The 24,781-nt window shown below is 47.4% G+C and overlaps 4 protein-coding genes across 20 annotated transcripts in view; 1 reads left to right on the forward strand and 3 right to left on the reverse strand.

The window, feature by feature from the left end:
- Positions 1-264: 264 nt before the first annotated feature.
- LOC114857148 (pro-neuregulin-4, membrane-bound isoform-like) lies at positions 265-1,774 on the forward strand. 2 transcript variants are annotated; one of them, XM_029153325.3, is made up of 5 exons: positions 265-396; positions 619-652; positions 762-864; positions 962-1,114; positions 1,237-1,774. In XM_029153325.3, the coding sequence occupies exons 2-5, from the start codon at positions 646-648 to the stop codon at positions 1,328-1,330; spliced, it is 357 nt and encodes a 118-aa protein (XP_029009158.1). In that variant the 5' UTR covers positions 265-396; positions 619-645; the 3' UTR covers positions 1,331-1,774. The 2 variants fall into 2 exon arrangements, with proteins under 2 accessions (XP_029009158.1, XP_055365433.1); XM_055509458.1 differs by having other exon boundaries at positions 321-396; positions 539-652.
- A 170-nt stretch (positions 1,775-1,944) lies between these two features.
- Positions 1,945-4,864, reverse strand: lactb (lactamase, beta). 2 transcript variants are annotated; one of them, XM_029153323.3, is made up of 6 exons: positions 4,283-4,864; positions 4,131-4,197; positions 3,756-3,946; positions 3,348-3,666; positions 3,102-3,267; positions 1,945-3,016 (listed from the first exon to the last, which is right to left on the reverse strand). In XM_029153323.3, the coding sequence occupies exons 1-6, from the start codon at positions 4,646-4,648 to the stop codon at positions 2,491-2,493; spliced, it is 1,635 nt and encodes a 544-aa protein (XP_029009156.1). In that variant the 5' UTR covers positions 4,649-4,864; the 3' UTR covers positions 1,945-2,490. The 2 variants fall into 2 exon arrangements, with proteins under 2 accessions (XP_029009156.1, XP_055365428.1); XM_055509453.1 differs by having other exon boundaries at positions 4,295-4,796.
- Positions 4,865-6,058: 1,194 nt separating this feature from the next.
- On the reverse strand, positions 6,059-14,836 carry tpm1 (tropomyosin 1 (alpha)). 12 transcript variants are annotated; one of them, XM_029153579.3, is made up of 10 exons: positions 14,599-14,834; positions 14,122-14,247; positions 13,805-13,930; positions 11,476-11,609; positions 11,278-11,395; positions 11,123-11,193; positions 10,234-10,309; positions 9,997-10,059; positions 9,845-9,914; positions 6,059-6,856 (listed from the first exon to the last, which is right to left on the reverse strand). In XM_029153579.3, exons 1-10 carry the CDS (start codon positions 14,710-14,712, stop codon positions 6,774-6,776), a joined length of 981 nt encoding a protein of 326 aa, XP_029009412.1. In that variant the 5' UTR covers positions 14,713-14,834; the 3' UTR covers positions 6,059-6,773. The 12 variants fall into 12 exon arrangements, with proteins under 12 accessions (XP_029009412.1, XP_029009407.1, XP_029009406.1 ...); XM_029153571.3 differs by lacking the exons at positions 6,059-6,856; positions 13,805-13,930 and adding exons at positions 8,411-8,627; positions 9,375-9,453 and having other exon boundaries at positions 14,599-14,832; XM_029153569.3 differs by lacking the exons at positions 6,059-6,856; positions 14,122-14,247 and adding exons at positions 8,411-8,627; positions 9,375-9,453 and having other exon boundaries at positions 14,599-14,829.
- Positions 14,837-22,108: 7,272 nt separating this feature from the next.
- tln2b (talin 2b) overlaps positions 22,109-24,781 on the reverse strand; it is a 53,529-nt gene continuing 50,856 nt past the window's right edge. For all 4 annotated transcript variants that reach the window (XM_055509565.1, XM_041071109.2, XM_029152684.3 and 1 more), the window contains 3 exons: positions 24,595-24,777; positions 24,382-24,507; positions 22,109-23,926 (listed from right to left, as the gene is read on the reverse strand). In XM_055509565.1, the coding sequence (XP_055365540.1) occupies positions 23,798-23,926; positions 24,382-24,507; positions 24,595-24,777 (438 nt within the window). In that variant the 3' untranslated portion in view covers positions 22,109-23,797. The remainder of the gene's footprint in view (positions 23,927-24,381; positions 24,508-24,594; positions 24,778-24,781) is intronic.

Here is a 24,781-nt window from a genome sequence, read left to right on the forward strand (position 1 = left end):
GCGCAACAGGTAATTTTCTAAGCGAGCTCACGCCTGGTCTCATAGTGCAACAAAACATCAGCGCAGAATGACGCAGACTTGTAGACTTTTCATAAGAGGCTTTTTAGATGCCTGGTATCTATTTGTGAATGACGTCATCACTCGCAAAGCAGCAAATGATGCTATTTGTGGCACAGGTAACAAATTAGTGATGATCCGCTGAGGATTCTGACATTTAGTCTTTACAATGTGGACAAACTGCAATCGCAACATTTCTTTTACGAAATGGGAGGAACACACCCACGGGAGAGTTTCTGCAGAGGAACAAAAAGCAGTCCGGAGTTGTTTGAAAGCTTCACTATGACTCACCTTCACTACTACAAGCTACACCAGCAAAAGCCGTGACTCCGCAAGCTGGTAAGTGGAGACTCATTGTTTATGTTAATGTTATACAGCTTTTAGGGCTGAATATCAGTCGTCGACAGCCTGATGTTTTTTTAGATTTAGGAAAATGTTTGCACACAGTACACAGCTATGCTTTCCTTTCTGGCATGTGAAGCTTGTGATCATCAGATCCTTTCCTCGGCGGTGAGAGTTGTGGTTGCTCTGTCGTGACAACACATTTTCTCGTGTTCACAGGACACAGCGAGACAATCGTCCTAAACGATGGCAGGTAAATCTAAAACACGTCAGAGAGGGAAAAAACGCAATTTGACAAACATGTGGCAGGCGAGTGTGAAGTCCCGCTGAGACAACTGACTGAAATGTTACTGTCTGTGTAGAGCACGGTGACCCCTGTGATGGGCAGGAAGCCTCCTACTGCATGAACGAGGGGACGTGCTACAAAATACCGTCTATAGACGGCACATACATTCTCTCCTGCGTGTAAGTTGAATAAACTTGTCATTTTGAACTTTTAATACTTACATAGGAATATATTATGATTTGCCAACACTGTTCACACCCTACTGTCTCACTGTAGGTGCAATAAGGATTACAAAGGCGGCAGATGTGAGCATTTCCAGCTCCCAAGCAAGGTCAGCGACCCTGGAGAGGCCGGGTTAATTGCAGCCGTGACCATTGTTGCCCTCCTAATTTTAGTAGTGCTGGCGGTTGTTATCTACTACACACACAAGTAAGTACATCATGGCTCTGTCGAGCTTAAAACATCTAAAAATTAAATTAGGATTTGGAAGTGTACGTTACTCAGAATGTCTTACTTTGGAACTAAGAGCCACTGCTTGTGTCTGCACACAGGACGCTGAAAGCCAAGCAGCAGAACCAGCAGAACACTCCGCAGCCGTATTGGAGGGTGAACCCCACGAGTATGAGCACACCTACGCATGTCTGATGAGATGATCAAAATATGACAATGAAAAAAAAAAAACAGCGGCAGAGCAACCCTGCTTCACCAAGTCAAGGCAGGTGAAGCGCTGCCGAACGCTGAACATTCTCATGAGAATTATAGGTTCCACACAGGAAAAGACACACAAGAGCGTAATTCATTAACACGCAAACGGAGTGTGAAACGAGTGTGAGTGAGCGGGAATTGAATCACACCTTTCACAGTAGCCTCTTTAACAGCTATCAGGTTGGCTCTGGTGTTACTCATGTTAGAAATCACATTTCAATCTATATGCTTTGTCTAAAATGTATTTTAAAAGTATAGTTGGACAATTGAAAAATAATTTTGTCAAATATTCTAAATATTAACCCTGTAAAGCAGGAAAAAAAGCCTTGCATTAATGTAATTGTGTAAATATATACATATAAATATATATATATATATAATGAACACTAGTGAATTATTTTACTGTGTGATTATTTGGTATTTGGCCTCTCCAACACCGTCTTCAGTCTGCAGGCATACAGGAGCACACGCACCGCACTTTGTGACGGAGTCTGTATAATTAGTTTATCCCAAGTCATCAGCTCCCTTAAAGCTAAAAACAGGGTCAGAGGAGATCCCAGGAGTTTTTTTAATGAGAATAGTGACATCAAATCAGCTTCAATTCAGTCAGCTTAAGAAAGGACGACACAGCTAATCGTTTGTAAGGCTCACTACTGCACTGGAGCGCCAGGACGCTTGTGAACAGAGTAGTATCTAACTGCAATAGAAAAACTAGTACTTCCAAAATCAATGGAGACTAAACACTCAAATTCCACATGACATTCAAGTAGTCTAAAAAGCTGCTTTTTAAAAAAAAGGAACCATATTTTATGTATTGCTTTGTTACATATACTTCTACATATAAAACCACTAAATCAATTTAGGTCAATGGGATGTTTTTTTTAATGTATTAAACAAATGTGATTATTTGCTTCCACCTAGTGGCAGAAAGGCCCTCGTTGGAATATTTTCCAGAATTCACAAAACATTTGTAAAACGCGTGTTTAAAAAAAGGTTTCCTACATATATAAAGCAGCATGAACACTACACAACAGCATCAGTTGTGTCTGAAATTACTTTTCAGTACAATGTAAACCCACCTTTTTGTAAACAACTTACTCTCACAGGCTTCGGGCTTTGTCAAATGCCTGCGCAATTTTCAGCGCTGTGTTGTTGAGTCCCACAGACTGCATGTTAGTGATAATGGTGACCACCACCCCCTGTGGGAGGACGGGGGCTTGTCCTCGGCTCGGGCACATCTCCTCGCAAGGTAACACCAGCAGGACGCTGCTAGCCCCCACAGCACCTCCTGTGTGCGACACGTAGTGTCTGCGCTTCCTGCATTCACCATATTTCTGCAGTTTTTCCACCACCAACCAGCCCTGGGCATACGCTCCATCTTTATCCCAGCCAGGGTCTGTTCCATCAACAGGTGCCCACAAATCTATGACAGTTTGGGGTTTGAGGAAGCCAGGCAGGAAGCTCTCCGTGTCCTTAATGTGAGCAACCTGGTAGCTATAGAGCAGCGCGTTTCCGAAGAGCAGCAGGTCACCGGCGGTGGACAGGAAGCCGCCTCCTGCCCACTTGTAGGAGTTATCTACATATGGGCAGTTCACAACGCGTCCTCTTTTGTTAAGATGGTAAAATCTGTGGATGAACATCACCTGGTAGTTAGGACTCCCCCATTTGGCTTTAACTTGTACATAACTTGACACAGATGAGTATCACTTACCTGGAGCGGTGGTAAACAATAGGCTCGTTCTCATCAGGAACCGTGTCCAACATGCCGATTTCACGGAACATGTTCATCATGACATCCAGGAAGCGACGGCCAGCGGCCCGCTCCATAGCAGCACTTAGCAGCGTGAAGGCGTGGGTGGAGTACAAAAAAGTGGTGCCTAAATGGAAACAAAAATAAATAAGTTATTCATCAAAACATTTGCACTGTTATGCTTTAAAACAAGGGAGGGAGCTTTACCAGGTTCAAAAATGAGTGGATCGTCCTTGAAGAGGTCTAAGGCCTGAGTGACACTTTCAAAGTTGTCTTTCAAGTAATACTCCTCCTGCTCAAACTCTTTTTTCTTCTGAGCCTTAGGAGCTTCTTTGGCTTTGGTGTTTTGTTCCGTTGTGGTTTTGTGATTGTCTTCACAAGTGCTTTTGTCATTCTCTTTCTTTGTTACAGGTGGCTTTAAAAGTCGCTTCGCCTTCTCCTTGTCCTCCTTCACCCTATTTGCATCCTTCTCATAATGGCGTATACCACTTAGATGAGACAGAATCATCCGGGGGGTTATAGTGACCTAAAGCAACACAAGTGTTACTAGGATGAGTATCAATACATTCACACAAACCTTAAATATTGTAATTTATCCTGATTAAAACGACTTACAGCCCGTCCATCAAATTGCTTCTGGGGAAATTCTGGGACGTACTGCTGGACCGGCACATCAAGCTCCAGCTTCCCTTCCTCACACAGTCGGGCAGCAGCTGCAGCTGTGAGGGGTTTACTGATGCTGGCGATACGCATCACAGTCTGAGGACTGCAGGGCACCCGGTTCTCCAAATCAGCATAGCCCAGCCCTGAAGTACAGCAGGATAATAATAAGAAATCACGCCGGGATGTGATTGTATGTTCACAAGAATCAATATTTAAAAGTTCTGGCATTCATTGGGCTGTAAGGTGCAGATGTGGCCCTAACCCAACAAAGAGACCCGGTCCAGTTAGGCTGGTTTCATGGTTCAGAGTGACTTTAGATGCACCAACCTTCACACCACACCTGAACCCCATCCACAGAGACTCCGACCACTACACCCGGAGCCCCCACCTCAGCCTGGCAAAACACAGAGCGCTAAAGTGAACCAGTGGATCTTAGGAACCGTGGGAGTGGGTCATAACCACCGTAGGAGCCGGCCTACCTCTGCGCCTACCTTTATCCGCTCCACGAGCTCTCTGCTAACTCTGATGGCAGCGCTGTATCGAGCCGTCCCCTCTACTTCAGCATCTGCGTCACACGAACCGGTGGTGTCAGTTCGGTGCTTCAGGCCGACGGCTACAGCCAGACCCACGCCGAGCCCGCACACCCACACCCCGGACCGGGACCGGTGTTTAGAGGCAGTGTGCGACCCCCCGACGTATCGTCTCTGTTGTTCGAAAACCCTCCGCTTCTCTGAGAGCCGCGGTTTAACTCTCGCTCCGGCTCGAAGCGACAGCAAATGGGACTCACGCACTGCAAACAGGGCACAATTGGCACAAACACGGTTCGGCAGAAATAGCCACGACATGGCAAGAACACGGCTCCTCTTTTTGGTCGAAAATTGCTCGTTGTTGACGAGAACAAACTCTTTAGCCGCCTGTTAGCATTATGCTAGCGTCCTCAACTAGGCCAGATCAATCGAGCAAGATTCCGAAAACATCGAGAGGAAAGTAGGTCACCGATCACTGATCAGATTATCATTATGTGTCTACTGACTAGAAATACATCAACGTAGTGAAAACATTGGTCTTTTTATATGTATTTTTATTGTTGGTAATTTATGTCGCTCAGATCTGAACACAAGTGTGAGAAATGTAATTTGCATTACGTGCCCTAGTTTCAATAAACCCAGACTGACATATTGGTGATTGATCAAACCCCGGAGCGGTATTTACAGCCAGAACGGGGTAACATTGATTCTGTAAAAGGCCTTTTACTTATTAGTTACTTCATTTTAAATATCCACCCAAATATTAAAACAAATAATTTAGAAAGCCCTGAAATCGAATTACTTGTTTACCACTACCCGTGTGTTACTACACTAGGTTCAAAGAAATAAACTTTTTAGAGTAATTGACCAATTAATCAAATTAGGTATGACTGACAGGGTAGCTTGCTTTCTGGTCATGACACTGAATATAGCACTTAATATATACTATACAGAATGTTTGACTTTAGGAGTTGGAAGTTTCGGATTTCATTAACACTTAACAAAATAAACACACAAGTACATTATGCTTCATCTGGGAAACAAAGGTTCATGTAGCCTATGCCTGAGATATCTGTATGCTTAGTACATTACCAATCTGTAGGTCATCCTCCTGGTCTGTTGTACTGTTGCATAAGCTGCAGCTCACCCTTTTACACACACCCTTATCTACACACTGCTGCAACAAAATGCTTTCACAGAGGTCATGCTGAATCCTTTTCTGCTGTCAGCACACATGAAGAAAATCCCATGCCTGAAAAATGTACTAAATACTATTGCATGTGGCAAACTGTACAGGTATACTTAATATTTAGACCTGTTTGATGGGAACAGCAAATAATTAATAATTAATTATAATGATGGCTGCTTCTACGACAACCTAAATGATGTTAGATCTCTTACCACAATTTCTCTGAAGTTGAACTGATACGGTTCAGGAGTGCTGAGCTCCAATGAACCAAAGAAACACGTGACAATGTTTTTCTCCCAGCTGCAAGTCAAGAAATGAGCCAGAAGTAATGCAATAAATCAGCAAAATGAACAGTTTTCCATTCATCCTGAAACTTTAATGCACCCTACACTTCTGTGGGAAAGACGGAGCCTATTAATACGTCTTTTGTTTCCTTGAGTTAAACCAATCACATCAAAATCTATAAATAGTTTGACTAAGTTACTTTCCCACCAAAATGAACAAATTAAGTTTTGTATAAACCACAAATAAAGGTTGAAAACTTTCAAAACGTGCTTTTATTTATAGTCAAATTTTGACATTTCTGAAACGATAAACATCTGGAACATCTACATTAAGACAACAAACTGCACAACCAGATGACTGACATCGTACTTGAAAGACAAAATGAAAAAATTCTGACTGATGGTTTTGAACAACTTATACTGTAATGTATATTTCTACCATTGCTTAACAAAACAGTAGCACCAGTATACAAAGAAAAGAAAATGCTTTTTCCAAACATAAATCTCATGGAATGCAAAACGGTGAGGTTTATTTAAGTGCAAAATTTCTTCACTTTGTCCTTTGGTATGTGCATAATGAATGTTGAATGGAACGTACCACATCAGCATGAACACAGATGTAGAAAAAAATCTTTGCAACCGTTGGCACATATCATGTCACCAAATGACTTGTCAAAAAAATAGAAGATAAAACCAAGGAATAAACACCACAGACATCATTACAAGTTAAAAACTGGCTTGCGAAATCAACTGTGTTTCTCTGCTGAGTCTTCCTCAAAGGGCTATGCTCGACTTCCTCTAAGCATTCTCTCCTTGGCTGAATTCTGCTGAAGGCAGGACGGTGCGATAGGAAAAGCATCTGGCTGTTTGTTCTCCACCGTGAGTGAAGTACGGGAGGAGGGGTTTAAGGTAAGCAAGGTGCAAGTACAAAAAGCCAAAACCACAGAGCGTGGGGAGTCGGACCGTGTTCTCACAAATTATTCAGTTCCATTAGAGTCTGGTCCAGCATCTGGTGCATTGCGAGGTTCTCTTCTTTAGCAACTGACAGTTTTTCTGTTAGAACATCAAATGAAGAAGTTTATTTTCACACGTGTGGGTAAGTGTTATTTGCATTGCTACATCATTCAGGTCAGTCATTACACCAGTGCCTTCTATCCTGAACTACAGGAAGCCCATGGTATGATACAGTAAGCACCCATGCAAACAGGCTACAACAAACTTATTCTTCACATAAACACAATAATAACGTACAAAGGAGTGTCACTGTTTAACGTTATAACATGTTTTAAGATTAGCAGATGATGTTCATATATTAGTATGTATACACAACTTCAGTCAGTGCAGGCATCACACGTGGATAATTCAAAAGGGAAGAACTTTTGGGTCTTATACCGGATTAGATTGTCACACACACTAAAATCCATGCCAACAATCACACAGCTTAGTCCTCATTCAAGGCCACACGGAGTTCGTTAGTGAGAAGGCGATTTTTCTCGAGTTGCTGGTAGAGGCGATCTTTGCAGTCAGAAAGCAAGTTGAAAAAGAGAGAGAGGAGAGGAAATCAGAGAAACTGGAGACGTTGCTGAGCCTGTTCACACCTACCTGGATTCAGAACAGATCGCCAGCGGCCCCTTTAAATCTTTTACCGTAACGGACACGATCGGACAGTGTTGGGATGTTTTAGCAAACAGAGGCGAAGGACAGTTTGCTGAGTGAAAACAAAGGATGAGCAGGAGAGATGGAAACAAACCGAGGAAGCAAAATGAAAAAAGTAGAAAATGAAGAGGTGTGGCTGTTTCTGACAACTGCGTCTCATTAACATATGCTGATCCCCGTCTTCCTGTTGGCTAAGTGTCTTAGAATTTAAGGATATGACACAACAGTTGTTCCACTGGTCCAACTGAATTATGAGCTCTTAACACACACACCACACAAACCTCCAGAGACCTGCTCACTTCTGCTGCTCATCCTTCTGTGTCTGACTTCATGGCAGTGAACTTAATAAAAAGACTCAGAACGTGCAATTGTACATTTATTCAAATATATGACAGGATACTGTGTATCATACAAAGCCCATGTGTCATCATCACCGATATCAGCTTCATCCAATCTTTCCAGCAGCCAGATGCGCTTCTACAAACCTTACACACCGCTGTGCATCTCCCCCGTTACACCCATCACTCAACTTTACCACACATCTTCCCGATTACAATCAGTTACTACATCTTTCCAGTCGGCTCGTCCTGTCAGTGCTAAATATTGAAAAGTGCTTCTAAGCGTCACTCTCAAGCACCAAGAGAGACGACACCTTGGCTCAGCTTTCAGTCAGGTACCTGTGGTTGTTGTAGGTTTTCGTCCTAAGCACTGATGTGATTTTAATAAAATAGCTGCTTCACAGAACAGTATTTGAAGAAACTACAATTGAGTCCATTGAGATCTCCAGAACTACATTAAGGAAAGCAGAGGTAAACCTAACTAAAGGTCTGCAAAGACGCAGAAAAAAAATAAAAACATAATTTATATCCAAGGCTTCCTGGTTGTATTAAAGCCACTAATAAATAAATAGAAATGAAAAGGAAAACAAAGAGTGAAGAGATACAGCTTACATAGAAGGAAGGACGTTTATTTTTTACACAACGCAGAAAGACTCTAGGATTCTGTACAAGAGATGGGATGCACTTAACTTTGTGATGGGGGTGAAAACATGAGGGGGGAAGGAAAGCACAGACAGAGGAGGAGAGGAATATGGAGAGAAGGCCGGAGAGAGCAGACAGAGGCTGCTCAGCTGGCGGGAGGCTTCGTTGATGAGGCGTAAACAATTTATCTGTGTGGGAGAGAAGACGCACAGTGAACCAGGGACGTCGGAGCGGGAGCTACGGGAAAACACCAGAACCACACGGCACCGCAAATGGAAATGCACGGACGCTAACAAGCAGATTAGGGGTGGAGGAGTTTTCATCACAAACCCAAGTGCTGCACCTTTTCACATCCCACAGAGTGACCGGGGAAATCTAACGGTTACACACAGTTAGCCTTCAACGGGCAAAAAGACAACACGGGGGGGCTTTTCTTCTGCACAGAAGAACCGGTTTAGTGGAAACACTACAAAGGGACTTGAATTGAAATGCTTCCTCAACACATTCTATGACATTTCAACAGACATCCTGCATGCAGCACTGAAGATGTCAGGAATTAGGGGCCTATCAGTAAACATGGACATACTAACTCAGGGATGATGACTTCACAAACGTTTTACAGGATCAGATCAGAGAAAACGTCCAAACAGACCCATGCTGTCTCTGTTCATGCGCCCTTCCGTCGAAAAGTATCTCCATGACAAATGACACTCAGGATCAGTAACGCTCTCACAGAGTCAAGTAGGCAGACACGGAGCAACACGGTGTCTGCCCCACGACGTCGAGCTACAGGAAAACACGGCTGCCGCGTGGAAACAGGCGCACTTCACGGTTTGGTAAGTGTAAGAGATGATGGGGAGGAGGCAGCGGGGGAGGGGGGTGAGGGTGGGACGAGGGCGACGAGGGACAGGCAGGCACAGCAAGTGGGAAATTACATGGAAGTCATGTCGTTGAGGGCGTGGTCCAGCTCCTCGCTGATGGCCTTGTACTTCAGTTTCTGGGCATACAACTCATCTATTGGTGGAGACGAGGTGCAGTGGTGGAGGAGAACATGAAAACAGGAGGAGGAGGTGGGGGTGAAGGGCCCAGAACATTAACAAGACGAGGTGACGGGAAAAGAAAACAAAAGAGGAAAACAGAGTTACACCAGAAAATGAGAGAATGGAGGTGCAAATTCCTGATAATGCATAAAACCCGTCCTGCTCTTCCTTAAAACTCAGCGAGACTTAAAGTGGAGACGAGTCGCCAGATTAAAAGCCCCGGTGCGGAGGAACAGTCATGTTGACAGAAAGAGGAATGAAGGGCGAAGCGAAGAATGGACTAAGAGCCTGAACACGCAGCGCTTACTCACATACGACGACCCAGCGGATAATCATTGCACCAAAGTCACTCAAAGGAATCATACCTTCCAAGTCATCGATGGTCTTCTCAAGCTTGGCTACTGATCTCTCAGCGAACTCAGCGCGAGTCTCAGCCTGTGGTGGAGAGGCAGATTTATGAGTGGGTCCAGACCCCACCACTGACCTACTACCCCTCAGAAGGCCCCGTGGAACCTACCTCCTTCAGCTTGTCGGTGAGGACCTTGATCTCCTCCTCGTACTTGTCCTCCTTCTGTGAGTACTGTGGGACGAAAAACCAAGGGCCGAGTCAAATCCTGAACTAACGGATTCAAATGGACGCTGCTTATTTTAAGATGTGTGCTTCTTCAGGCTCCTCTGCCCCACAGCGGGTTACTGGGGTTACTGGGGGGGAGGCGGGGTCTGACTGGTCGCACTGCCTCCAGGGCACGCTTACCTTCTCAGCCTGGGCCTCCAGTGACTTCAGGTTGTTGGTCACAGTTTTCAACTCTTCCTCAAGCTCAGAGCATTTGCTGGTGTTTTAGACAAAAGGGGATGAAGTTGCGAGGGAGAAGAAGAAAGGGGGGGGGGGGGGGGGGGGGGGGGGGCAAGGTGGACAGAACCAGAAGCACACGGGGGAGGGGGGGGGGGGGGGTGGAGGTAAAGTAAGAGAGAGAGGGAGGGAGAGGACACAAAATAAATAAGAACTATAGGGATTGAATGAGGAAAGAACCCTTAGTACCGTCAAAAGTGCCTTAACAGAGCAAAGCTGTGAGAATGCGGCGTAAATGTGAAGAATCACCCACAAAATGTTAAGATAATTAGAAATGGGGCGCGTTATTCTTGCACTGTCTCTGCCGTGTTAGAGGCATCGGAGTCACGTGACAGGAGAGGACGCAGCAAGCAAAAGCGAGGGGCTTCCTTCAGCAGCGTGAATGGAGGCGGAAGACGGACACACACGTGTGTTGTGTTGTGTTGCGTTGTCTCCGGTTTTGTACCTGCGCGACTGAAGAGTCTAACGATTTCACGCCTTGCTCCAAAGCCCTGAGCTCATCCTCCGCCCTCCGAGCGCGTCTGTTAGTGGGGGGGGGTGGGGTGCGGGCGGCGTCCGCGGGCGCGCGCGTTGCCAAAGCCAGAACCCGTTCGAAGCGCGGGCGGCATGCAAATGACCGGCACACAGTCAGAACACAGAGCACATTGTCCACAGGGAAACTACGTCTGCACGTGTGTATTAGTGCTGGAAGCTCCGGCTGTTCCCACAGGCCGCATGCAGGTGGGGGTGCAAAGTGAGCGTGTGCGGTGGGTGGATGTGAGGGGGGGGGGGGGGGGGGGGGGGGGTCTCCTACCTCTCTGACAGCTCGGCGCGCTCCTCTGTGCGCTCCAGGTCGCCCTCAATGATGACCAGCTTACGGGCCACCTGTGGATGGGTCACAGCAGAGCGTTAGAGACGTGGGGGGGGGGGGGGGAGTTCTGGTTCTGGTTCTGGTTCCGGAGAACTCGCCTCCTCGTATTTGCGGTCGGCCTCCTCAGCGATGTGTTTGGCCTCCTTCAGCTGGATCTCCTGCAGCTCCATCTTCTCCTCGTCCTTCATGGCCCTGTTCTCAATGACCTTCATGCCTCTGCGGGAGGAGACAGACAGCTCTGCGTGAGCGGCGCCGCCCGTACGGACGGCCCGGTTCTGCCGGCGCCGCTCACGCACCTCTCGCTCTCGTCAGCGGCCTTCTCGGCCTCCTCCAGCTTGGTCAGGGCAGTGGCCAGACGCTCCTGAGCGCGATCCAACTCCTCCTCCACCAGCTGGATGCGTCTGTTGAGGGAGGCGACATCGCCCTCGGCCTGGAGGGAGAGGAGCAGCGATCAGAACACCTGCGGCCGGACCGGGCCGGGCCGCTCCGGATCACGTCAGCACCGGACTCAGAATGTGTGCAGAGAAACAGTAGCAGCTTCTAATGAACCGGTCCTGCTTTGAAGTGTGCTCAGCAGGTACGAACCCAGGCCTAAAACACTGTGTGCACGAGGGGAAATCACTGGTAGTAGCAGTGAAAAGCCTATTGTCCTTATATGGGCAAGTCATAGAGCAGAAACCCACAGCGCAAACCGGCACCTTGAATGTTGTCACGCTTCTGTTGTCACTTCCTGGTACCTGGTAGTAGTTTGTCAAATCTTGGCAGCGCCTCGTTCTGACACAACGCGTGACTAAAGTAACGGAGGGAACCGGATTAGGACACGTGAATTTAACGAGATGCTGCAAAAAATTAAAAAAAAAAAAAAAAAAAAAAAAACTCGGCTGCGCTGAATTCGGCCCAGAAACACCGCCACCGAGCAGCGCTCCGCTTTCTGCGCTGCGGAATAAGGCGAAAACGAATCCCGCTACGTCTCAACTGAAGCTGCACAAAGTGAACGCACGCACGCACGCACACGCGCGCGGGCGCGGGAGCGGCTGCGGGAGCTCAGCGTGACATTTTGCGCCCGATAAGCAGCCCCCCGTCTGGCGGTAAACACGCTTACTTGTTCCCTCGCCTTCCTCTCCTCGAGCAAATGCTTCTGTAATCTCTCGGCTCTCTCTTCAGCACCGTCCGCCTGATCCTGCAACGATTTGATCTTCCGCTTGACCGCCTCCAGCGACGTGGCTCCGGCCATGGTTTACTCTACGGCTATGTACAAATAAAAGACTAAAAGGCTCCTCTCTGACGCGCAGCGCGATTTCCGAGAAACTGCGAAGGAGCGAGATGACGTCCTTGAATGCGCTCGGAGCTGCGCGCGGGCAGGCGAGAGAATGCGCAGGCTTTCCACACACGCACTCTGCAACGCTTGGTATTTGTCCAGGAAGTACTGCAGATTTCAAAACACATCTGCAAGACGTAAAAGTATTGGGCGTTGTTCACTAACGGGAACATCCGCAGCGTAACGTGAAAAACATAATAGTATGTGAATTTTTATTTATGCTGAATGACAATGTTTTGTTTTTTTTTTATAATGGGAACACACCCATCCAGCACCCTGCAATAATCATGCTTGTGGCGAACCAATGGCGCTAGAGCGCCCTCTGCCGGCCAACTGCAAACAACACAAGAGTAGTACACTTCAGGTCTCATTTATTACGTCCCCAGTTATTACGGACGGCGAGACGGATTTAGTCTGGGTGATTTTGCGCGCTGTTAATAAAAAGAATTGACAAAGCCACAACTTAAAGCCTCACCGGTATCCAGGCGCGATGACGATCGAGAGCTACTGGTGATACGGTAAAAATCAGGAGGCAGCAGGGTTTTAACCTTCTGGCCTAACGACGTCAACAAATCCACTTAAAGGATTATTACACCCTGATTTTCTTAGAGGCTGCTTCTAAGCCACACTGCAGACTGATCCCTGTCACTGAGCCTTGTGAACCAATATCTGTCTGCTCGTTCTAATCCTGAACACTTTTCCCATCATGGGTTTAATATTAAATAGAACACGTAGCGTGTTCATTTATTTATTTGCTTTGGGTGCGTTTTATGCCCATTATTCCTTAATTAGAAGCTGCCTGTGGCATTTTGATGGCAAACCGTGTTTTGCCTTTGGTAAGCGGAGCGCGCAGCCCGCAGATGTGAGCTCCAGCCTGACCATATAAAGCAGTAGGCTATATTTATCCAGGCCCTCGCTCTCCGAGCTCTTGGGAAGACTGCACATTAGGCTCATTCCCTTCTCACCCCGGAAAAAAAAAGTTCTTCTTCGGCCAAAGCTCTACAAGACTGCGCACTTCCGCGTCAGAAACACATTATTCGACCCTGTAGGAGACGTTTGGGTTTTCACGCTCTTAGGGCCGAATTGTGCTGTATGCGATCGTGCACGTGGTTCTTGGTAGAGCAGAACGACCTGCCATCATATTAATTACATGGGTTTGAAAATATATTTGGAGTTTGACAATGTCATAGAATGGGCCTGTGCGAGGGAAACAAATAGATGATATGGGGGTGAATGTCTCACAGAATGAAGGTGTGAGGAAGCGTGGTGCGGGAATGGCGGCGTGGTGAACCCTCTTCCCTACTTACATCTGTGGCTTTCTTCTCAGCCAGCTCAAGTTTCTCCTGGGCATCTTTAAGAGCCTCGGAATACTTGTCCAACTCATCCTCAGTTCCCTTCAGCTTCTTCTGCAGAGCTACCAAGTCGTCTTCGAGCTGGAGCGAGTTTCAGTGCGGGACAGGTTCAGGCGTGATCAGCGCGCGGGCGGCAGTGGCGTGAGCGCGCGCAGGGGGCGCGAGGCAGCGCGTACAGTGAAACACGGGAGGACAGGACGGGAGGAGACAGGACAGAGGAAAGAAAGAAAAGAGGAAAGTTAGGGAAGCTCATGCACGTCAGGACCAGATACCTTGGTGGCGACCTCCTCTGCGCTGAGCAGCTTTTCCTCAGCGGTTTGGAACTCCTCAAACACTTTATCTCTTTCGTCTTCAGCAACGCGCAATTTCTTTTCCATCTCTCTTATTTCGTCCTCTAACTACACATGCATATGAAATATTAGAAAGTTAAACAGGGTATAAAATAAACACGCACTGTTACAGGTTATTATTAAACATTTCCTTCATTTAAAAATTCCATTATAAATATAGTTATTGCCAAAATAGACTTTATAGCATCCACAAATAGAAATAAAGATGTCTGAACTCTTAATTCACTCCTTATTTGGGTTTATCCATGAAAACAATAATCCGCAATTAGGCAGAGATCCATTTACAGCAGCTTTAAACTGCTACGCGTCTTCCTGCGCTTTTTCTACGGATTTTTCTCGGACTTTCCACAAAAGCAAAAAAAAAAAAAAAAAAGGTAAAAAACACAGCAACCAGCCGACCTGTTTGCTTCTGTCCTCTGCTGCTTTCTTGTCCGACTCGGCCTGCTCAGCTCTGTCCAAGGCATTCTCCTTGTCGAGCTTGAGCATTTGCATCTTCTTCTTGATGGCATCCATGGCTGCTTATTGCTGTGCGGCTGCACCGACGGACCGTCCAAATGAAAAGCAAGGAGCGAGCGGGAGAGGGGCTCGGGCGTCTGTGCCTAACTGAACGCTAAGCTGGAGTGCAGGCTCTGCCTCGCTCCGTCCTGTCAAATATGTACTTTCAAGGGGGGGGTGACTGGATTCCTTTGGACATCCAATACTTTTTTGGAGGAGGCGTGTGTGGGTGTCCGGGCGTTTTTTAAGGCTCTGCGCCGCCATTCGCTGCCTCCCAGCATTTGACTTTTGATACGCCTTTATATGGGTCGTGATGGACAAACGGGCAGCTCCCACGGAACGGCGTCCAAATGGTAATGTAACAAAAGCCATTCAGATGGTGCAGACCGTGGCCGCTTCTTACCGAACGAGCATTTAATTACACCCCTGCAGGAAGCGTTGATTTAGCAGCGTGACGACTCATTTAAAAGCAGCCCGTCTCGCCCGTCTGTCTTTTTATGTGCTCTCTTTCCCTGTAGCTTCCCGGAGTTTCTCTTCACGTTGACTAAAATGATCTCCCTCCATGTGTCAGTGACAGAGTTTTCTGTCCAGCTGGGAGGGGACCACAGGCAGCTGCAGTAACAGGCTCCCCTCAGCCTCAGCTCGCAGCCGCCGGTGTGTGTGTGTGTGTGTGTGTGTGTGTGTGTGTGTGTGTGTGAACGTGATGGCGTGAAGGTTCCTTTGGGAGAAGTTGGAGTGAGCTGACTGACAGAGGATGCTTTCAATGAGCCATGCGAGCCCCAGAGGCATTGTTCGCAATCTGGGGAGGGCTCGAGACAGGGAAGTGTTTACCTGATAATGTATTGGATCCTCCCTGTACACTGTTGATGTGTGTGCGTGACTCCAGCCAGACCTGATGGCCTTGAAAGTCTTAATTACTGCAGCTCAGCCAATGATTCACTTGGGATTTGAGAAATCTGACTGAAGACTTATATTCTAGTTTACATGCAGTGCATTTAGAAACATGAAGCCTCTAAGCAGGCAAGCGCATGCTGGTAAAGTCTATATATAATATTTGACAATATATTTGTCAGTTTTCTGTATTTCTTGTTGCCAAAAACGAGCGGCACAAGTGTGAGGAGTGAGGACACACCAAGTGTCTTCAGCTCTTCAAAGATTCTCAAGGATATTTTTAGGACCTCCTTCTCTTTCCTGCACCTGCCTTCGTCTGTAATATGGATCCGACAGTCTGTGCCAAGAGTCGAAGGTCCAACGCCATTAGATATGTCCCCTAAAATAATCCTTGTGCTGCTCGAGCTTTGGCCTGTTTCATACATTATTGTTTGTACAGTAAAAAGCAGTAGTGGTTGAATGTTTCTCATCCTAACGTTTGCTTCGCTGTCCTGGTGTAACGTAATCATCAGCCTTAACCTTAATGTTTGATTGACAGGCACAGTAAAGGCTAAATTTGGCTTTAGGCCCAGTGTTTTTGAATAAAACCATTACGGAAATTACTGCTTTTAACAATGTTAAGTCAGAGAATTCAAAATAAAGACCAAAAAATAATTCATTGGCTTCATGAAGTGTTTACAGCCCCCATATGAATATTGATAATGATTATAATGGTTCTGACATTTGCATTTTAAATATAGGTTATTAAATGCAGGTTTAATGGATATTTTAATTATTAATAGTCTTAAGATGGACAGGGGTTCAGTGTGTTGATGGCATGTTGGATTCACTGGGCATTCTGGGAACGATAATAGGCTCCATTATGGTGTTTTCTTTTAACATACTAGTGCAGTAAAAATAGCTCCGGGCCCAATGGGCTTGTTTTGATTAAAGCAGTCACAAATCTCCCCTCGTGTCCAGACGCTATTGAAAGGCTACTGCCATCCAAGAAAATTAAAAGGGGCCTCGCGTTTCAACAGAGCTACAGAGCGTAAGGGGCAGCTGAGGTTCAAGCATTAGGATTAAAGCAATGACAAACTCCTTCAGTATTTCAGGCCACTTTCAGAAAGTCACCACAACTTCAGAGAGACTTTCTTTTTCAAGGCTGTAAAAAAACAACAAAAAAAAAAAACAATCCCAGACATATAATTTTGTGCTCTTCGGAAAAAAATCTGCTTCTCAATGCCTCTGAAGACTCTGGAGGCTCCGAGAGGATGTGGTCTGACTTTATGGAATGGCAGAGTCACATAACGTGTGTTATGTGTAAAAAAGAAAAAGCAGGTCAGACCAGACAGCGCACCTACGACAGCCTGATTCACTCCAGGCAACAGCTGAGAGGAACAGGTGGAGCAGCGAGCAGGTTTCTCTTCCCTGTCGTTACCTTTTCTTTCCTAAGATGCCAGAGCTTTTACAACAGCGAGCGCTATTAACATTGTTGTAAAAATGTTGGTACACAGACCCAAATGAAACAAGAGACACATTTGAGGTCACAGAAAAATTTATTGTGCTGCAGTGATTAGATTCACATTCATCTTTAGCTTGAGGCTATAGACTGTAAAGTCACATAATGTGATCATTGCCTGATGATGTATTATTAATTCCAATAGACACCACAGTGAGGAACCACTGAGTGAACCTCCTCTCCGTGTTGAGGGCACATCCACTGCACGGTGCTGGCGAGCTCCTGCTCAAATGTCATCTGAGGATTTCTGCAGACATCGTCCAGATATATATATAGCGAACGCCCATGCTCCCTGGGACAGCACCCCTGGGATTAAATAGCTCCATGCAGGGGCATAATCATTGGGCATAGCACAAACGGGGAGGGGAGGAGGGGTGGGGTCGCCGGAGGGCGGAACCCAAGCTGAAACCGGAGCCCACCTGATGCTCCTCTGCTGCTGTAATGCCCCACTGACGTGTACCTGCGGCCCTGAGACTTGAGACTTCACCACAACAACAGAATATTACCCGATGCATTGTTGGATTAAAGCTGTGACACCTTTGACTCATTATCGGTCATTAAAGGTGTAAATCCCACAGAAACGTCCATCAGCTGGTTGGAATTACACTTAAGCACGTATTTAGTTTGTTTCACGGGAACATGAAAGTGGAGCATGAGGCCGCCGCACCCACGTCTATTAATCTAATAAAGAGTCAAATTCCTGGGCTGTGAAGGTCAAACAGAGCGGCTGCAGGTGTTCCACTGAAGACGGCCTGCATCGTCCCGTGCCAAGTGGCCGCTAAATGAAAGGATCAGTCGTCTCTCAGACTGCAGGCCCGTAAAAGTGGGAGGAGAATCCTCAGTGACTCAGAAGGCAAATAGCTGTGAGTTGCCGAAAGAAAACGAGCTGAGTATGGAGTAAAAACTCCAACAGTGCTGCGAACACAAATGTGGGTAGAAGTCATAATGGGGGAATATTTGTGGCGTCGGCAGGACTCCGCCCAGGCCGCTTGTTCGCGTTCCCCCTCCGTCGATGAGGCAGGAATCTCAGCCGTATCTGATGCCGCTCACTCAGCTTCGACCCAAAGGAGGGGGAGGAGAAATCATCCAGGGGTGAAGCTGTCGCGATGCATTCCCGGCTCATGCAGGACGCCTCGCTAGAGTGTGTTTGTTTGTGCGCAGCGAAGGGCGAGTTACGGGGGGAAGTGGGAGTAAATGATTGTTTACAGGCAGCTTGAGCTTCTCCCGGCTCCAGATAAGAGACTCGTCCCTCAGATCCGAAACCTTCACCTTCTCCCTCTCTCACCTCGCCGGCTCTCGCATCTCGGCTCACAGCTGCTTGTAATTTCTTTTAAATATTTGCCTTCGGTCTTCTGCCCGTCATGTCACGGAGCCGGACGTTTCTTTGTTTACACACAGAGGGAGAACATTTCATATGTGTGTCCATATAAGGGCTCTCTCTCTCGCTCGCTCGCTCTCTCTCTCTCCCGTGAGCGAGGTGAGAGACGGAGCAGAGGGCTCTGTTGCGGGGGCTTTTTGTGAGGTCCAACGACGTAGATATTTCTTTCCATTCCACCAGGCTGTAAAACTTCCTGGTATGCGCTTCCAGCTCGGCCTGTGCTCTCCCTCCTCCATTGCGGCCTGTCGGAGCCCCGTGGCACAGAAAGAGTAAAGCTCTGGCAAGAGGAGCAGGATGCAGGGCTGCTTCTGTTTGTATTTTTTAGGACTTCCAGTCACGGGAACAGAACATTTACGTTACTGTTTGTCACACGCTGATAATTCGATAAGAAAGAGAAGCTTCACGTCCAGTTCTCCATGAGTTCCAAGCTGCTCGGTGACCATACCGTGGCTGAGAAAGCCATAATCAGAGCAGTGTGAGCATCTCTGGTGATGGGACATTCCGGTGTGGTTTTGAGTGGCTGTTTAAACGCTCGCAGCCCGTGCTCTGAGGCACTGGGTCACAGCGGCCTCTCTGCAGTGAGGAATGAACCTATAGGGGACGTGTCCGCCGCCCCGCGCTTGACCCGATGCTGGGAGCCTCCGACTCGCTACACAGCAACAAGCAAGCGGATGGATGTTACAATTAGGCCTGGTGAGTTCCTGCCCAAAGGCTTTGAGTTTAAACATCCTTGAATGATAACAATATAGAGTCAGATAAGAGGGTTATTACGCTGCTAAGCTGCAGAAAGACAACATCACTTACATCAAAATACAGGAAACGCACTTAGAGCCTTTACTTAATGTACGGTAAAAGTACCAAGCCTTACAGTAACACAAGTGGGTGGAGGACACAGTGCTTTGGTTGCTTTCAAACGAAAGCTCCTCTAAAATGTAGGAAGAGTTAAAGGTTCTCTTGTGCAGCACTCCAGGAAATAAACCAATTAGGGAAGAATGAGCAGGGAGTGTCCTGGTCCTGTAGAGGTCATCAGGCTACTGTATGGGAACTATGGACCGTGTAAGAAGACATATTTCAATATTTAATTGTTCAGACTGTCTCCACACTAAAATCCTCTGTTGGAATTGGCATCAAACGTCTGCTGAGCACTGAGCTGTTTATTCAGCTTTAATGAGGGGGCGGGGGAAGAACAGGAGCCAAGCACTTTTTCCTGTGCAGAAATGTGGCCTGTCATCTAACAAGTGTTGAGCAAAGCCTCCTTATTAAGACAGGAGGGTTCGGATGGACGAGGGTCACATTTCACTCTAGACAGCTTAAATCCCGGGAGACCCTGCAGATCAGTTCCAGTCGGCAGCGCGGTCTGAGACAGACGGGTCCACGACGCGGCCGAAACCCAGCGAAATCACCCTCGTTCGCCCGCGAGACGAGCCTGACTTTAAAAGACGGCCCCGGAGTCAGATGATATAATTTATACCCCCGTTACTCGTGGACTTGGCCAAAATTAGCACCCAAGCCGTGAGCCTCAGCTCGGGCCCAATATAGCCCTGCTGTCGCTGCTGACTTAGAAATACTCCGCTTCCCTGACACGAGGGCTAAACGAGCCGCTGTGGCCTCACCGGAGAAATACTCAGCGCAGGATGGACGCTGTGGAAGGTGACGGACACTCAGAGCACCCCCCTGCTCTCTCATAGGAACGAGTGAAGTCTGTGTGATGTAGCGTACACACATACAGTAAGGCCCAAAATATGGGCCGGTTCCTGTAATATGACACTTAAAATATCACTTCTATGTCATGTGGCTGAGTATTTAAAGCCTCCGCTGTGGAAACATGCTTAATTTGTGATTCTTCAGAGACGCTGATTTTGATTTTTACCTAATCCTGCCTAATTGGCCTCGGGCGGCTGAGCATCTGTCAGATTGGAGATTGGAGGTTGAAGAATCAACCACGGCGCCATTTACGGCGGCTCCGGTCGTGTGCTGTGACATATAGGACGCCGTCACTCTGTTTACTGCTCTTAATAAGTCAGTTACGGAGCAAACATTGCTGAGAACCCTGCTGATGACCTAAAATAGTCATGTGTTCCAGGCCGGGGTAAAGGTTTTCCTCAGATCCATCAGCTGCTGTCTCCCAGGTTTATGCTAAGCGCTGCAGGCAGACGACTCCAGCGTAAGTATGAGTAAACCCAGGGCAGCCTTTAAACAGCCCGACCTCAGCCACATCACTGCAACTGCATTAGGTCCACACACAGCACGCGCAAAGAGCTGGCTCGCTAATAAAACGCATGGACTAGAACAGGAGAGAAGGGAGAAAATTTTCTTAAGCACCGTCTTCTTTCTCTCCACGACTCCATCTTTGGGTCTGTGGAACTTCCTGACAAAATGGACCCGAGCCAAACATTGGCTGCAGCCCTTCAGCTCAGGAACAACGCTGCTTTCCACTGTTTTATCAGCGCTAGGACGCTGGAAAAGGCTGCTTTTTAGGATTAACTCGCGCACACACACACACTTCTCTGCACACGCTTCTGTCTGACAAGATGAAGAGAATAACAAACGAGAAACCATCACTGAATGCACGATCCTAATCCATGATCTCTAGAGCAAAAACACGAGGTACGAGAGACTTTCAAAAGCAATTATTCCCTCTTTGGTCTAAAAAACAAATCCGTAAATGGCAAACGTTCAACCTGACAAACATAAATTTCAGGGTATTATTAACAGGCTGTTACTGGGCCTTCCCATGGGCCGGCTGTCCGCTCCACTGAGGCTGTTCTTAGCCACAGCGCCCCAGTTTCCCCCACCAGCACAGCCCCGGACAGAAACAGCTCACGCTGCCTTCACAGGAATTCACTGCGATTAAGGTGGAGCCGCACTTCATGCTGCTACAGTACCTATGAGCAGGTATGTGACAGGATCCATGGGGCTGAGAACATACAGGGGCTGTTCAGGACGCGTGAGCAGCAGCTTAGGCTTCAAATATTTGAGATTTTTCTGTGCAATCATCACACTGACCATGACGCTTCCTCTAAAAAAAAAAAGCTATAAATTCCTAATCCTGGTGGAAACATAATTATAGCTGTAACACAGTGGTTTACTAATTAGTCTTAAATCATGACGTTCGGGACAATGAGAGGAAGGGCTTGACTAGACCGTGGCTCTGCTGCGCACCATTAATCCACTGAGGTTTTGGTCCCTCCATTCAAATGCCACAGTTAACCAGACAAACATTCTCCGGCTCGGAGGGAGCGGGCCGGCGGCTGGACGGGCACTCCCAGGAAAACGCACGGCTTCGGTTCCCCCGCCGTGAGACCAAAGCGGCGGCACCGCCAAATATGGTGGTGGAACAATGGCGCTGGCCCGGCCGGCCCGCGGCATTGTGCTCCATCCTCTGGGCCGCAGCAGCCCAACAAGACAAGAGGAACGTGGATTCTTCATTCCCCACATCCACACGAGAATCTCTGCATACTTCAGGGTCTGTGAACCCAGATAAAAAAAGCCCACGGGCCATGTCCATATTTGGTCAGGCAACGTTGCCGGTCCTTCCTCTAGAAGGTTTCTCCAAACAACCACCGGCTGACGTGGGAAGGAGAACGCTGACATCTGCTGGAAAGTATGTGGTCCGACAGCACAAAATCACCCTAACGCCGCTGTTGTTTGAAACCCTTTTATTTTGGTGAATACAAAAAATACTTTTGTGACAAGATAAATATCATACATACAGCATCAAATCATAGAAGTAACGCAGTCTGTTAAAGAAAGCACAACACCTATTCATTACAGAGCTAGTAACTGGATCTATTTCTGGTAATACTCGGACAAATCAGTTAGACGATATATTTGAGGGTAATTATTACATTTACTGATAGAAACGTAGTTTTATAGTGGCTAACGGATGGAACAAGGACTTAGTCCAGCACGGAGGGACTTGGCGTGATGAATTTTCCCAACTTCAGTCGCAAATCGCCGAGCGCTCATGGAATGCGGTCTGGTGCTCTCGTCCCACTATGGCCTCTAAGTCCTAAGGTATCCAGGGATGCCCTTTAATGTCAGCGGTAGAGTGTTGTAGGCAGGCAGGCCAGCACACAAGGCATTGCATTATATGGCAAAGGAGCAGGTGACAGCAGACTGGCATACTGTGATGTGGTGACCCACAGAGGGAAAGGCTCAGGCTCCCAGGCCTGATCTTCAGCTCGAGTAAGGCACTAGGACACAATGCGAACCAAGACACTGGCATGGACCAACTGAGGAGAGTCATGGGCTAATAGAAAGAGCCACCTGTAGAGTCCTCCTCATCGTTATAGGATAGATAGGATAGATTTTAATTGCCTTCTTCATTCAGTGCATGTGTGTGTGGGCAGCTTCAGTGCATTAATGGCTCACTTCATTAAAAGAGCCGTATGCGTGTTTACATACAACCAATGTGAGCAGACTCTGCCTTGCTTGGATGTATTGCTATAGACAGTCTAAGGTGAAATGTCTTGACAGGGTCTGCGTGCGTGTGTTATGGGCATGTTCCTCTCACAGCTCTGTGTGGGTGCAGTGATGCATTTGGTCACGTTGAGTCCAGATTACACTGAAAACAATCCAGGACAAATGAATGGATTCAGCGAGTGTTGGCCAGAGGTGAGATCAGAAAACCTCATTGTTTGGTGTCAAGGTTAATAACAATTAGCTAGTTTAGCATCAAACTTCAAATTATGTATGTGTGTGTATACATATATATCTATATATATTAGTAAAATATAAGTGCCTTTCCACTCTATTGGTTAGAAGCTTCATTGATATGTATAGACAATGTGGTGCATGCTAGTCATTGGTGAAATGGGTCCTTCTGCCTTTATGTTTTTACATATTGAATAGAAACTATGGATCCTTGTTCTGCCAGTTGCACAGGTTGTCTCAGTGCTTTTTTCTTTGCTCTAAACCCTCAGCTATTTTAAAACATTCAGTGATTATACAGGATTTCTGCCTTTGTACCAACTTCAGCTCGTGATTGTAACAGTCAGCGATGCTCACGATGCGTTTCTCCGACTGTCTTAGTTTCTCGTAATTGTAATAAGTTCCTCCTTATTAAAACGTCAACATCATTCAATGACAAATGCACATACACACACTCTGTCACGCACACATACACACACACACACACACACACACACACACATACACACAAATACACTGCAGAGCGCAGGCACTTGTTTTCTTTTTGTCAAACAGGCCTGTTTCAAGTGCTGTATATTCCTCGGTTACATGAGCGGGAAGCAGCCAATAGCACGTCAGCGGCGTCACCCCATAACCAGAGGGCCTCATCGGCGCGGTGCGCATCCCTCCCGCTCGGCCAATCAGCCTTCGTCCTCCCTCAGCTCGCTGGGCAGGAACTTGTACTGCTGCTGTCGGATCTGAGCCAGCTTCTTCCGGGCTTCCTCCAGCTCGCGCTCCTTCCTGAGCATCTCCTCCTGAGCCGCGATGATCTATGCACATTAGGACCAAAGCAGTTAGGATTGAATGAAACATATGCTGTATATGATTGGAATAATACAACAGGCCCAAAAGGTTAAATAGACACTAAGCCAGATCGGAGAGTAAGAAGCTGAAGCCCAGCTGGGCTGCGTCACTGACTGAGACCCGGTCTCAGTCAATCAAGAAGCAAACTAAAGCTTCCAGTAGCAGCCTGGTGCTTTGAAAACAGATACTCCTCAATTACTGCCTTTTTACTGCGAAAATAAAAAAAAAACAGCAAGTTGCCAGCTGTAAGAAAAAAAGATGTCTAAACTGTTGATGGTGTGATGTTTTGCCACTGTGGGTGTCTGACAGGAATGAAGCTGATGAGCTGTTTATCTGGAGCAGGTTCAGGAAAACAACTGTGGCATTTCGCCGCATCGAACGCCGGCACGCGGCGGGTTCACGTTCCACGCCTGCGTCTCACCTGCGCTATGCCGCCAACGAACTTGGTCTTCACCACCACGCTGTCATCCTCGGTCTTGTCGAACGCCGCCTTCTGCGCCGCCTTCACCAGGTTGTCCGAGGCCCGCTTCACCGCGTTGCCCGCAGCCTGTGGGGCACACGGCCTCCGCGTTAGCGCTAGCTCAGCGCCACGCTAACGCTAACGCTAACCCACCGCCCGCCCGCCCTCGCTCACCTGCAGCCGCCTCATGGCCTCGGAGTCCTGGTCCGCCTTCACCTTGCAGGCCACCAGCAGCTGGGCCGTGGACGCCGCCACCTGCTTGGCCGAGCAGATCAGCTTCTCCTCGCTGGCGTGGCCCTGCACCGAGGCGTTGGCCGCCTCGCACAGGTTGCTGGTGGCGGCTGCGACCATGCGCGCCTGC

This window comes from Betta splendens, chromosome 6 (assembly GCF_900634795.4).
Source record: "Betta splendens chromosome 6, fBetSpl5.4, whole genome shotgun sequence".
In the NCBI taxonomy this organism is placed as follows: domain Eukaryota; kingdom Metazoa; phylum Chordata; class Actinopteri; order Anabantiformes; family Osphronemidae; genus Betta; species Betta splendens.

Bases quoted from the DNA above. Each gene is read 5' to 3' on its own strand.
- tpm1 (XM_029153579.3), bottom strand. From the start codon at position 14,712: ATGGATGCCATCAAGAAGAAGATGCAAATGCTCAAGCTCGACAAGGAG. The intron at 13,931-14,121 runs GTATCTGGTCCT...AACTCGCTCCAG, and splicing joins CAGAGGAGGTCGCCACCAAG to CTCGAAGACGACTTGGTAGC. The intron at 10,310-11,122 runs GTAGGAGACCCC...CTAAAACACCAG, and splicing joins CGCGCCGAGCTGTCAGAGAG to CAAATGCTCTGAGCTTGAGG.
- lactb (XM_029153323.3), bottom strand. From the start codon at position 4,648: ATGTCGTGGCTATTTCTGCCGAACCGTGTTTGTGCCAATTGTGCCCTG. The intron at 3,947-4,130 runs GTTGGTGCATCT...GCTGTACTTCAG, and splicing joins GGTTCAGGTGTGGTGTGAAG to GGCTGGGCTATGCTGATTTG. The intron at 3,268-3,347 runs GTAAAGCTCCCT...GTTTCCATTTAG, and splicing joins TCCACTCATTTTTGAACCTG to GCACCACTTTTTTGTACTCC.
- LOC114857148 (XM_029153325.3), top strand. The intron at 865-961 runs GTAAGTTGAATA...GTCTCACTGTAG, and splicing joins ACATACATTCTCTCCTGCGT to GTGCAATAAGGATTACAAAG. The intron at 1,115-1,236 runs GTAAGTACATCA...GTCTGCACACAG, and splicing joins GTTATCTACTACACACACAA to GACGCTGAAAGCCAAGCAGC.